The 12762-nt window shown below is 41.5% G+C and overlaps 1 protein-coding gene across 1 annotated transcript in view; it reads left to right on the plus strand.

Moving 5' to 3' along the window:
* LOC110526025 (serine/arginine repetitive matrix protein 4) overlaps nucleotides 1–12341 on the plus strand; it is an 86755-nt gene extending 74414 nt beyond the window's left edge. The window contains exons 3-12 of the mRNA XM_021606606.3: nucleotides 1937–2029; nucleotides 2199–2285; nucleotides 2525–2602; nucleotides 3067–3153; nucleotides 5088–5256; nucleotides 8256–8587; nucleotides 8773–8970; nucleotides 9094–9195; nucleotides 9348–9506; nucleotides 10146–12341. Coding sequence (XP_021462281.3) covers nucleotides 1937–2029; nucleotides 2199–2285; nucleotides 2525–2602; nucleotides 3067–3153; nucleotides 5088–5256; nucleotides 8256–8587; nucleotides 8773–8970; nucleotides 9094–9195; nucleotides 9348–9506; nucleotides 10146–10464 — 1624 coding nt within the window. The 3' untranslated portion in view covers nucleotides 10465–12341. The remainder of the gene's footprint in view (nucleotides 1–1936; nucleotides 2030–2198; nucleotides 2286–2524; nucleotides 2603–3066; nucleotides 3154–5087; nucleotides 5257–8255; nucleotides 8588–8772; nucleotides 8971–9093; nucleotides 9196–9347; nucleotides 9507–10145) is intronic.
* The last annotated feature ends 421 nt before the right edge of the window (nucleotides 12342–12762 follow it).

Genomic DNA, 12762 nt, shown 5'->3' on the forward strand with positions numbered 1-12762 from the left:
AAAAACAGTAAGTATCTGGTGTGACCAGCATTTGCCTCATGCAGCACAACACATCTCCTTCACATAGAGTTGATTAGGCTGTTGATTGTGGCCTGTGGAATGTTGTTCCATTCCTATTCAAAGGCTGTGAGAAGTTGCTGGATATTGGCGGGAACTGGCACAGATCCTTGTTGATAGGACCCATGCATTATCATGCTGAAACATGAGGTGATGGTGGGGGATGAATGGCACGACAATGGGCCTTAGGATCTCGTCACGGTATCTCTGTGCATTCAAATTGCCATTGATAAAATGCAATTGTGTTTGTTGTCCGTAGCGTATGCCTGCCCATACCATAACCCCACCGCCTCCATGAGGCACTCTGTTTACATGGTTGACATCAGTGAACTGCTTGCCCACACAATGCCATACATGTGGTCTGTAGTTGTGAGGCTGATTGGACGTACTGACAAATTCTCTAAAATGACATTGGAGGCGCCTTATGGTAGAGAAATTAATATTACATGATCTGGTTACAGCTCTGGTGGACATTCCTGCTGTCAGCATGCCAAATGCACATTCCCTCAAAACTTGACATCTGTGGCATTGTGTTGTGTGACAAAAGTTCAAATTTTAGAGTGGCCTTTAATTGTCCCCAGCACAAGGTGCACCTGTGTAATGATCATGCTGTTTAATTAGCTCCTTGATATGCCACACCTGTCAGGAGGATGGACTATCTTGGAAAAGGAGAAATTCTCACTAACAGGGATGTAAACAAATTTGTGCACAACATTTTAGAGAAATATATTTTTTGTGCGTATGGAATTGTGTTGGCAAATGGGCATGTATGCGTCTGTGCGTGGCTCACCTGTGACTGCAGTCTCTCTCAGCTCCACCATGTTTGCCAGACATATTTACGACTCAGCGAGTCCTACATAATTTAACCAGATAATTTCCTCTCACCCAGATAATGCTCATTTTCTACCTCATTATTGAAGCCAAGGCAAGGCTGCCCGAATAAATTTCAGTTAAAGGCCCTTTCCTAGGCATCTCTCTCGCTGTCTCACGCTTCTCTCTATCGCTCTCTCACAATTCCTCCCTTCATTACCGTCTCTCCCTCTCTATATTTCTCTCTCACTCCCTCCCTCTCTCTCTGTATCTCTCTCACACTCCCTTCCCCTCTCCCTCCCTTCTACCATCTACCTCTATCTCTACCTGAAAGGCCAATTTAAGGAGTCTGTAGTGCTTAAAAGGGCCTCGTCGCCCTGACGCATTAGCCATTTGCAGAGAGCAAATGAAGTGAACCTTTCAGGAGCATTCATCCTGAGAGGCAGATGGTCTCCGACAACAGTTCCATCTTTATTGACTAATTAAAAGGCTCTGGGTGGAAAGACAATGACTAGGAGAGAGAGAGAGAGAGCGAGAGAGAGAGAGAGAGCGAGAGAGAGAGAGAGCGAGAGAGAGAGCGAGCGAGAGAGAGAGCGAGCGAGAGAGAGAGCGAGCGAGAGAGAGAGAGAAATAGAGAGTGAGAAAAGGAGGGAAAGGGAAAGCGAGATAAATGTATTTGAGAGAGAGCGAGGGGGGGGGGGCTGGGGGCTATGCCATGCCTGTAAGGTCCTGGCAGGAATGTAAAGCTCAGAATCCATCCGGGCTAAAAAAGGTACTACTCCCTAACTTAATTGATTGCTTTGGGCTCTGGAAGTTGTCAAGTTGTAATACCCCGTTCGGCCACATTTTTTGATGTGCCACTAGTCTTGACTGCTGAGGAGTGCTGTGGCTATGACTGAACTTTGTGTTTACTTATAAATCACCTTTGACATCATAATGTGCTACCAAATAAAATATTCTTGACATTCCTGTACATGACCATGAAAATAGTGCATTAGCAATGCTGTCATCACTAAATATTTACTATGTCAACAATCTCTGTCTCTTGTCTCTCTGTCTCCTGTTCCAGTGTGTCATTTGATGACGATCTCTCCCCTTGGCCCCACGCTCCCAAAGGGAAGAAAAAGAAAAGGAAATCGGAGAGAAAGAGGAAGAGGAAAAGGTCCGTACATAAAAGGAACCAGCACTCTGGTGGCCCGGGGGAAGGGTCTATTGGTGTGTGTGTGTGTGTGTGTGTGTGTGTGTGTGTGTGTGTGTGTGTGTGTGTGTGTGTGTGTGTGTGTGTGTGTGTGTGTGTGTGGTCATAACTGTTTATGTGGTTTTTGTCATAGGTCCCCGTCCTACAGCCTGTCACCAGTGAGGAAGAAGAAGAAGAAGAAGAAGAAGAAGAAGAGCTCTAAGAAAAGCAAACGCCACAGGTAGCTACTTTCTATGTAATGTTGTTGTTGATCTGTATTGAAATTAGTATCTTTGGTCTTTTTCACCAGAAGACAGCATGAGCCTGGCATGCAAGATTACTTTGGCAAACACTATAAAATGTATAATATGAGGTTTGAGTGAAGCAGAAGTTTCATTGGTATGCTGTTCTGTCAAAGAAATGGATGAACACACATGAAAGTGTCAACAACAACGTTTTGTTTTTGTTTCTCTTTTCCAGGTATACCTCTAAAAAGACAAAGCACAGCTCTTCAAGCTTGAAACATAAGAGGAAGGGTGATCGAAAGCACAAAAAAAGGTTGGTTGATGTAATTTTCCATCAATTCAGAGCTTTAGGTTAATGTTGAGAAGCAACTGCACTGAAACTGCACTGATTTTGTGTTCTGAAAGTGAAAAACACGATTGAAAGCAAGAAACACAATGAAAGAGAAAAATGTACCAAAAGAGAGTAAGAGAAACCAATTTCACGCTATGAACCGACAACATTTATAATTCTGCTGCAGTGAGCAAAGCAGAGCCGAGCGTTGCTGAACATAGAGCGAGGTTCAGACGTTCTCTTTCTTTTTCTTTTTCCCTTTTTCCACCACAATATTTTGTCTTCTTTATATGAAATATATTGATTTGGTGCCAGTAATCAGGGAAGCAGAATATAGAGGAGTAAGCAAGTGCAATATCCATCACAGCAACGTTTGGCCATTTCTTCCTTACTAACAAAATACTCATTCCCTGGTCTCTCTTCTCTCCTCTCATTAACTCTTCCAGCTCACGGAGTCACACGAAGCGGAGACGACGCTACCGGAGGTCAGAGTCAGAGAGTTCCACCTGGCGCTCCTCCAGCGCCGAGAGTGGGTAAGGCCTAGCCTCAACACACACACACACACACACACTGCGACGGAAGCCGCCATTTATCTTTTCAGCCCCGGGCATCCTGCCTGGTCTGGTCTGGTCATGCCACAGTGATGACTGATAGGCCAGAGATGACTGTCTGATCATAGGAACGAGTAACGGGTGTAGCAGTAGCCTCCTTATCACATCTTCACAGGAAGTGGCTGGGAAACGGCATCCACAGATCAATGCCCACTCAATTAGAGTGACATATGGCCAGATCACTGAGATCGGGCTGTGTTTGCGGTGGCGCTGATAGAGTTTGATGGATTTGGTGGATTAATATTGCAGTTGGTGTGGACCAGAGTTACGATTTTGAGGTGATTGGTTAGGTGATAGGATAGGTTCTAAAGGATTTGGGTCAGCAGTTTAGTTTTTGCATTTGACTCTTCCGTTAGGTTGTAGCCTTCGTTAAGTTTCAATATGACTGTAGTCTGACAATAAACCATTTCATTTTCATCATCTGAATCCTCAGAGACAGACAGAACAATTATATTAGACCTCCCTTAGTGTCACCTCTGCACTACAATAATTAACTCATCATCTGACATAATCCACTCTTTCATACATACACCCCTCATTCATTAATGGATTCATTCATTCATCCATTCATTCTCTCATTCATTTACACTGGTAACATGGGGAGACAGAATTGAGAGCCAAAGGTTTCAAATTGAAATAATCTTAAACCAGAGATGATTGCTTTTAAATCCCTTCTGGATCTCTCCATTATTGGGAGTTTCCCTGGGATATTCAGCAGAGGAAATCATTACTGAAATTGAATAGCGGCAAGCTTTACGCCGGCCGACCGTGCTCCACTGAAAGGTGCCGAGAGTCTGTTTGCGTCGCAAATGGCATCCTATACCCTTTATAGTGCACAGCTTTTGACAGCATATACAGCACTACTATATAGGGAATAGGGTGCCATTTGGGATACATCCTCTGTCGTAGGGGGAGACAAGGGGGGAACAATCAGAATCATTTTCAATTCCCAGGGATTCCATACCAACTGTCCCCTGGAAAACGATTATACACCAACAGCATTCCAGAACTGTATAATTATTTTGGAATTGTATAACTGTCAAGTCCACCAATAAAACCCCACTGAGTTCTCCAGGATCGTGTTCACAGCTCTAGCTCTAGCTAGTTTTGAAATGTGAAATGCAAGGCTGGCGGTGTAAGTTCTCCTTCCCCTTAGCTGGGCTTGTGGCAGTATCTGTGCTAGCAGTGTTTGCCCGTGTCGGAGGGTAAGACTATATATCAAGCCGGTTTGTCTGAGCTCTGCCAAGCCGACACACACACACGCACGCACGCACGCACGCACACACACACACACACACACACACACACACACACACACACACACACACACACACACACACACACACACATACACACACTGCTGCAGGCATTAGTCTGTAATCAGATAAGGGTTGATCTCTGTTCAGCCTTAGATCACATTCACTATGAGGCTGCTGCCAGCTTCTCCTGTACAGTCTGGGGTATATCCTGATCTGGCCCTCTGTCCCCCTGTCCCTACACAGTTTTTCCAATGGCAAAGTAGGCCATAACCAGTTAGAACATCATTTTGGTTGGTTGGTGAAACAACTTTTATCACAAGATGAGGGGAAGTTGCGTTTGAAGACAATTTGAATACAGTTGTTCAAACAGTAAACATTGACCTAGTGAATACATGAGGCCAAATGTGTAGTCTCAATGCTGCACAATAAGTGCTATTTTGAGTAAACGGTTTTGTCCCAACCTATCCCTAACGCGCACAGATGCCAATTTAGTCCAGTCAATTGTGAAAATACTGTCAGCTGGCAAGCACATTTTGCTTGATTTGTAGACTATGATGAAGTAGTGAGGTTTTAACTCCTTAAAATCTGTGTCCACAGCCATCATCTGCACAAATCAGTGAATCACCCTGTGTTGGGAGGCCTAGCAGCCCAGAGGGAGGACCCTAGTACAGCGCACCTGGACCACAGAGCGTTTGAGTGGGGGTCCGCCGCCAAGTCAGTCTGTAAAACGACTCCAATCTTTCGCTCCGTCCTTTCTACTGGCACCGTAAGTGTTTATCGGGATTCTGAGCCTTAACAGATGTACCAGTGGTGTAGTTGTATTACTCTATTAAGGCCATGTAAATCTGCCTCAGTATCTCAAAAAAACATTCGGTGAAGTGGATTTGTTTAACTTATGACAAATATAAGAATGTATTCAAAGCAACTGGACCGTGTCCTTTCCCAAGATCAAAAATGTCTATCAGAAATACTGTACTGTATAAAAACACACATATAGCACCGATATAGATTGTATTTTTGGAAGATGTGGACTTTTCGAATTCAATTTGGTCCTTTGTGGGTGAATTCCAATCACTTCAGAATCAAATAGATTTTACATGGCCTGTCTGAATCATGTCGTTTCCTTACCTCTTTTCTATGAACGCCACATTTAGCGGTAATGTCATCTGTTCTTGTTTTTCCATTTTATCGAACCAACACCATCAAATAAATACAAACATAGCAGAAACAGCACCCGAGGAACTTGCTGGAGGTAGGCATATATTGGTCATGTGCCGAGGATGCATTCAAGCTGTTTTGGCGAAAAGCTAATGGGGCAAGAGTGAGATGAAATTATCAGCACATTGACCGCAGGCAAGATTACAACACATACTGTAGCAGTTAATTTTTTCTTGAATTCAGCTGTGTTTCCTGAGCTCAAGCCCATCACTTATTGCTGTCATCAAAACAATACTCTTATTGACTGTTTATGAATTGCTATTGATAGTAATAGTAATTGATCAGGTATTTCAGATCCGAAAATAGGAGGTTGGCATCATCTAACTTTGCCAAGTGGCGTTTATCTCTTTATTGCTTGAAACTGCTTGGATTTGAAACCCAGCTCAGCTCCGTCCGTTCGTTGACTCATTGTCTCATGCTTGCTGAGGCATGAAATACATTCCATTTCTCTCCAGTGATCATTAAATTATGCTAATTACACCCCAGATTTTTTAAATCACAAACCACAGGTTTTGTAATTTAAATGTAATAAACTAGGCCTATGTTGAGGCATGCTTTGTATTCTAAACTCAAACCCTTTTTCTGAGAGGGGTTTCTACAATTGGTTATCTAATATCATTTTACTATGTTTATCACTTTTTGTATTCATTTTATACAGGATTTAATTGAATTAAAGTTATATTGTTGCAGGAACCTATATAAATGAACTCTTTCATATAATTTATTTTCACAGGTTTTAAGTGAATTAATCATCAGTGAAAGTATAGTCCTTTCTGTAGTTATATCAAAAAGAACAGAAATTAACTATTTCATAATTGGTCTTAAGAATTCATTATTTGCTGGGGGCAAACTTCGGAACAATCTTTTGAAAGTTATTAGAGCAATGCATGATGGGCAATGGTGTTCTACACTGCATTTTTTTGTGTCCCACATTTGTTTATATATAAAAAGCCGCTAACAACCCAATATTGTTAATCAACCAGGTTGACACTGAAATACTCATGGCCTTACGTTTTTTTTATTTTTTATTAATGCAAATACTGTTTTATATGCTTATTTTCGCTTATGTTGAATGATTAAACCACTGCACAGAAGGGCAGAATTTTTAAATGTTTATTAAAATGTCCAGGAAAGCATTTTGTCTTCATAACAGATCCTAATGAAGCTAAACTATGTGGGTATTAGGAAGATTGAAGAACAAGATTGGATAGATTGAAGCATATTTGTCAGTAGCCTGTGACGGATGGTTTGGTTTTGATGTTTCCCCTGGGTTTTTCAGTTTTAATCTGGTCTGATGTTGCAGACCGGGAACTCGATTATCTGAAAAAGCCTTAGGGCAGTCAGAGTTTAAGTAATCTACTACAAATTATTTGCAATTGATAGGTAAAGAGGGATTATAATCTGTTTGGAGGGAATTTAGTTTCGCTAAACATTCAGTCATTTAGTGTCTTATTTCCCATGAGTTTCGTTCCGTAGGAAAACATTTCTGGCATTCCTGTATAGTCCTCAGTGACAGCAACCACTCTTGCTATTTTAGAGTAAAACGAACTCACTTACTTTAAGGGGAAAAAAATGAAAAAGCTACAGTGTAGTTTACAAAGGTGGTTTGAATACCTATTCTAAAGTAGTTTGTAATAAAAGGCCTTACAGACGTGCGGTGTAACTATTCCAGATTGAGTGCATAATAGAACCTTGTTATGGGCTTCTAGCCCCAAGAAAACTCCTAAACAATCACACTTAAGGGAAGAAAAAGGAACGTGCCAATAACAGTCTAACTGGCTCTGGGTTTGAAGAGAGGGTTGTTGTCTTTTTCTTGCAATTTACAACTCTAATGATGCACTTATGTTGCCCGCTCTTCCCTTTTTCTTACACCTTACCTACTTAAGGAGGAAATCTTGATTGGTAAGTCGATGCTATCCGCAGACGTAGGGATTTACTGTACCTAGGGTTCGCTGCAGGGTAATTATTTTCTTCTTGCAGGGAAAAAGCACAATCATCTGTCCTATTCTGAAGGCTTTCTTAGTTAGACTGATGGGATATCTCTTTGTCTGCAATCCTTTTCATTTCTACATAATACCCATTTTGTGATGTTTGTTCAATGTTCTATAAAACAGGCTTTGTAATGGGGCTATTGTTTTTTTGTTATTTTCTTCTTCTTTCTTCTATCTTTTTCTCTCAGTCGACTTGGCTAAAGCCGTTGGTAGTTTTATTCACACATTAGTTTCTCTCTTTCTTTTCCGTTCTTTTGTTCTTCCTTTCATATGTTTGTTTTTAGTTCCAAATTAATTTACTTTAAACCTTTTTTGTTCATTTATTTCTATTTGGTTCAGTTTTGTTTTTCTTTCCAACTTATTTGCATGCCACAAATTTGCATGACGTCTTTAATCTTTCCAAGTTCTCTGTCCCAAAATAATAATTTATTCTCTGTGTTTTGAAGGGAAATACGTGCCTTTGTAGAGTATCACAGTGCATCGTACAGGTAATTGCTTGAACCTATCCAAAACATCTCTAGAAGTAAAGCAATATCCTCTTTCTGTCTGTTTACAGGACTTGCAGTCAAAACCTGGCAGTGAGGTTTTAAACACGACAGTAGTTCACCATCACACTCTGACCAATCAGAGCAAAGGACCACAGGATTACGATTCCGGGAATGACACGTCTTCACCACCGTCGACCAAAACCAGCATTTCACGGACAAACGTCATCGGTGACAAAAAGGTCTTGTGTCAAGCGCCGGCTTCCCCAGAGAAGCTGAAGTTTACAGATGGCGATAACGCATCCGACTCTGGGAACTCTGTGACCAGCTATGCTTCCCTGTGTAAACCTCTGCATGTGGAAGGTGGTTTGTCTACTCCCATTTTCAATGGGAACGGCAAGAGGTGGGCTTCCTATCTTTCAGGAATATCATACTGTAGATAACGTAAACTGCTGCTTGAAGTCAAAGATCAGAAATGTTCCTTAATTTAAGCCTTCCATGTACATACTGTAAGGAGGACATCAACATATTTTTTACAATTGCAGCAGAAATTTATACATTGGTGTAATTCCACTGTTATCATTGCAGTGAGCCGGTAACAACCTCAGTATGTGGGGCCAAGGTGGGGAGACCTCAGAAGACAGTCTCTTCTCTCTCTCCTTTGAGGATGGGGGCCTCTTCACGTAAGCGGACTAGAACCAACTCGTCGAGCAGCAGAAGTAGATCCTCAGGGAGCTCAGGACACTCTGGACGCTACTCTCGAAGCCGATCACTGTCATCTGCCAGGTAGGTTTCATTCAGGTTTTAATGTTCTAATGTACTTCACTGATACAGTACCTTAAGCAGCCACCTGAAATATGTGGGCTTCGCTGAGCACCGTTGAAGTAAATCTGTTCTGCTTGTCTTAAGGTCGTACTCCCGTTCACCAAGCTACTTGGCTGGTTTGAGAAGGAAAGGTAGTGAGGGCAGTGGAAGGTCCAGAGGAAGCTACTCCAGATACAGTAAAGAGAGGTAAAACATGTGTCACCTATCTACTTGCTCAACTAACTACTTCTGGCATAATGATAGCAGGATGTGCAAGTGTCGTGAGTTTAAAATGGGTCTGAATTACAGAATTGCTTACGAGTGATGCCTTGCTGTACTTCTTTTGCCATCTAACATAGGATTCGAGAGAAGAAGAGGGACCCCAGCTCCGGTGAGAAGGATGTGAAGCACAGCAGTCAGAAGCGAAGCGGGAAGAGGCATAGACGCAGGTCCTACTCTCCAATGAGGAAAAGGAGGAGAGATTCACCCAGTCACCTGGAAGCCAGGAGGATAACTAGGTATCCTTTTCCCTTTCTGTCTGATACATTTTCACATTTCTTACAATACATGCATTGTTTCATTCGTGGACCATAACTCTTTTATTTGACTCTGTATCAACTTATTTACTCAAACCACGGACTCAACAATGGTTTTCCCGCAGCAGTCCCTCTTCTTTTAACCTTCAAAAATGGCCTCCAGTTTGCCGCAGAGACTTTTGGCGAACTGTGCTGTGAAAAGAAGGCCATTTACCTGATACATGTTCTATTAGTCTAAACAAGCTACAATGGATAACGCGAGACAGCTCAATGAAACAGTTGTGATCGTGATTATGCACTGAAATGTTCCAGGCGTAATGTTGTTTTGAGGTGTGACAGTAATGCTATATCTTAAAGAAGTTTATCCTGACATGAACAAGAGCTGAAATACAATTTTGTGAAGAGAGTAGCGTAGCAATCCAGGCATGAATACTTAGGCCCCTTGTACTGTATGTTAACAATAAGGTATGGTTTAGAAATCAATATCCAATTGAGCATTCTGAATTCTTAAAAAAAAACTTTATCTGCAATTGATTGCTTTGGGACTTAAATTACTTACTCTTCATGTATTGATTCACACAGTCTCTTTAATGCTAACCATACCTCCCTGATTTCCCATAGTGCCAGGAAGAGGCCCATCCCCTACTTCCGGCCCAGTCCTTCATCCAGCAGTCGCTCTACCAGTGTATCCTCTTGGAGCAGCCTCTTCACACGGAGTCACAGCCCTAGGTCCAGTCCTGGCCTCTGCCTCAGTAGTTCAAGGAGTAGGAGTAGGAGCAGGAGCCGAGGAAGAAGTAGGAGTAGGAGCTACTTCTCCTACCGGAGCTACAGTCGCAGCTCCTCTTGGAACTCCATCTTTGGTCGCCGGAACCGCAGTCAGAGCCGGAGTCGCAGCTATGACTCGTTGGACGGTTACAGCAAGGGCAAGAACCGACACTGAGTTTTTTTTCAACAGCCTGAGGAGGTTACAGAGGAGCCTGCATCATCATTTCTCAATCTCCCAGCGGAAGTATGAGGTAATGTTTTCATCTCTTTGCGTCTTTTTTGTGTTAGATGCCTGAGCCAGACCCTTCAAGTAAGTGTATTTTTTTTTGTGTCGTTATTTGTTCAACGATGTCTTGAATAGAGGCAGTTGTCTCGTCCATGATGTATTGAAGACAGAAACCACTGGAAATAGATTGTTTGTTTTCTTTGGTTGGTTTTTTTTTTCAGTCCGCTGTGTCCTCGTCATGCATTAGCATTCAAAATGGCCAGAGACTGTTTTTCCTTGAGACACTCTTCCTCGGACGTCTGTGTCCGAAACGAAGGATGGAGGAGCATTGTTCAATTTAACCCTCTGATAAACTCTTATTTTATAACAACTCTTAAGTTTCTGACCATTTCAGATCTGGGATGTGCACTACAAAGTTGCTTTGGGGACAGAGGGAGGGTGAGAGGGAGGGTTTTTCAGGAACATAGGAAAAGGTGTCCATCTCTGATCTCAGCTCTTAATGATGTGGAGCAAAAACATGCCTCCGAGAAATGATGAGAAGGGGGAGGAAGAGGAGGAGGCGGAAGTCCCGATGCCAAACAAACTGCCTATCAGCTCAGATTTATTTATCCTCTAATCAAGTGGAAAACAATTGAAATTTAATTCCTTATAAGATGAATGATCAAACCACTGCACAGAAGGGCTGAAAAAGTGGGTTTTCATAAAAATGTCTGTCTTCATAACAGCTCCTCAAAAGAGATTTTTTTTTTACACTGTTTTAGTAGCTGCTAGGTTGTCATATTTATTTATCTAGGTAGTTATTTATTAATTCATATATTTATTTATTTATGCAAATGATCTGTGTTCTATTTATTTTATTATTTTGAATGAAACTTGAATAAGAGTGCAATGAGAGAGTGTTCAATGGTTTTTCTTCTCAGCATATGTTTGACAGAGAGGAGATTCACTATTGGATAAATCTGTTATTTTGTTATTCAGATTTTTTGTGTAACGGTCCCAAATAGCGCTGTTCAATAATGTGTTTGGTATTTCAGAAGCAGAATCAAACACACACTTCACCTCTCTTGTTTGCATAGTCCGCCCACCAAAGGTCAAGTTTTGAAACACACATTTTTGTGTCATGCATATTTATAACGTGTTTACAGTAATGTTCATGCTTTTGTGTTGCCTCTCAGCAATGGTCTATGTTTCTATGCAATGCCACCACTAGCCAGGGTAGCCTAGTGGTTAGAGCGTTGGAGTAGTAACCGAAAGGTTGCAAGTTCGAATCCCCGAGCTGACAAGGTACAAATCTGTTGTTCTGCTCCTGAACAGGCAGTTAACCCACTGTTCCTAGGCTGTCATTGAAAATAAGAATTTGTTCTTTGGGATTCTTTGGGATTTTCAATGATGGGTTAACTGGGTTAACTGCCTGTTCAGGAGCAGAACGACAGATTTGTACCTTGTCAGCTCGGGGATTCGAACTTGCAACCTTTCGGTCTGTTTGTGCTATCATGCCATGTCATCCATTGACAGTAACAGAGTTGAACAAGCAGAGTCAACAAGGCTAGGATGACTTTGCACAATAGACAATGTAATAGCATATCGACACAAACAATGTTACTTTGCTTCACTCCATCTCAACTATTAATTTCTCTGTTCTCTTTTGGGGAGAATGCTATTTCTTCAGAGGCTATGCTATAAATAGCCACATCAACAGAGATGACAGAAAAAGCAAATAAGAAAGTACTAAAAGCCTGTGTGGCAGACTTTTAGCCTCAATGGATACTCCCATATACTCTTTCAAGGAGATGTGAGTAGATTAAGCAAAAAAAAAAAAAAAAATGAAAACATTAGCATTTAGAATAACTGTCTTTGCCCTTATGTTTAATTTCTCCATTAGGTCCAATCTATCACCCTGTCTATCTACGTTCAGAATCTGCTCCAGGCATGAGGGTCTGCTCTCTATGCATTGTACATATAAAAGTCTGAAGTTATTTATCTGAATGTTCAGTAACTTGTCCAAAGGTTTGGAGAGCCTGGAAGGAAGATGATGACACAAGAGTTTGACAACCCATTTTACATATGCTACTGATGACATGCTTTTGCGGTAGTGCTGAGTGATTAACCGAAATGTAGGTTTATTTTAATTTTTTAAATAACTAATTGATCAATGTCAGTTATATTATTTTAATTCCTTTTATTTCCATTTTTTTCTGTGCGCTCAAATCGCGGTTTGTGCCGTTTCTCTAGAGATTTCTCTCTGGG

Source organism: Oncorhynchus mykiss, chromosome 6, assembly GCF_057628025.1.
Source record: "Oncorhynchus mykiss isolate SJ-2025 chromosome 6, ASM5762802v1, whole genome shotgun sequence".
Classification (NCBI taxonomy): Eukaryota; Metazoa; Chordata; class Actinopteri; order Salmoniformes; family Salmonidae; genus Oncorhynchus; species Oncorhynchus mykiss.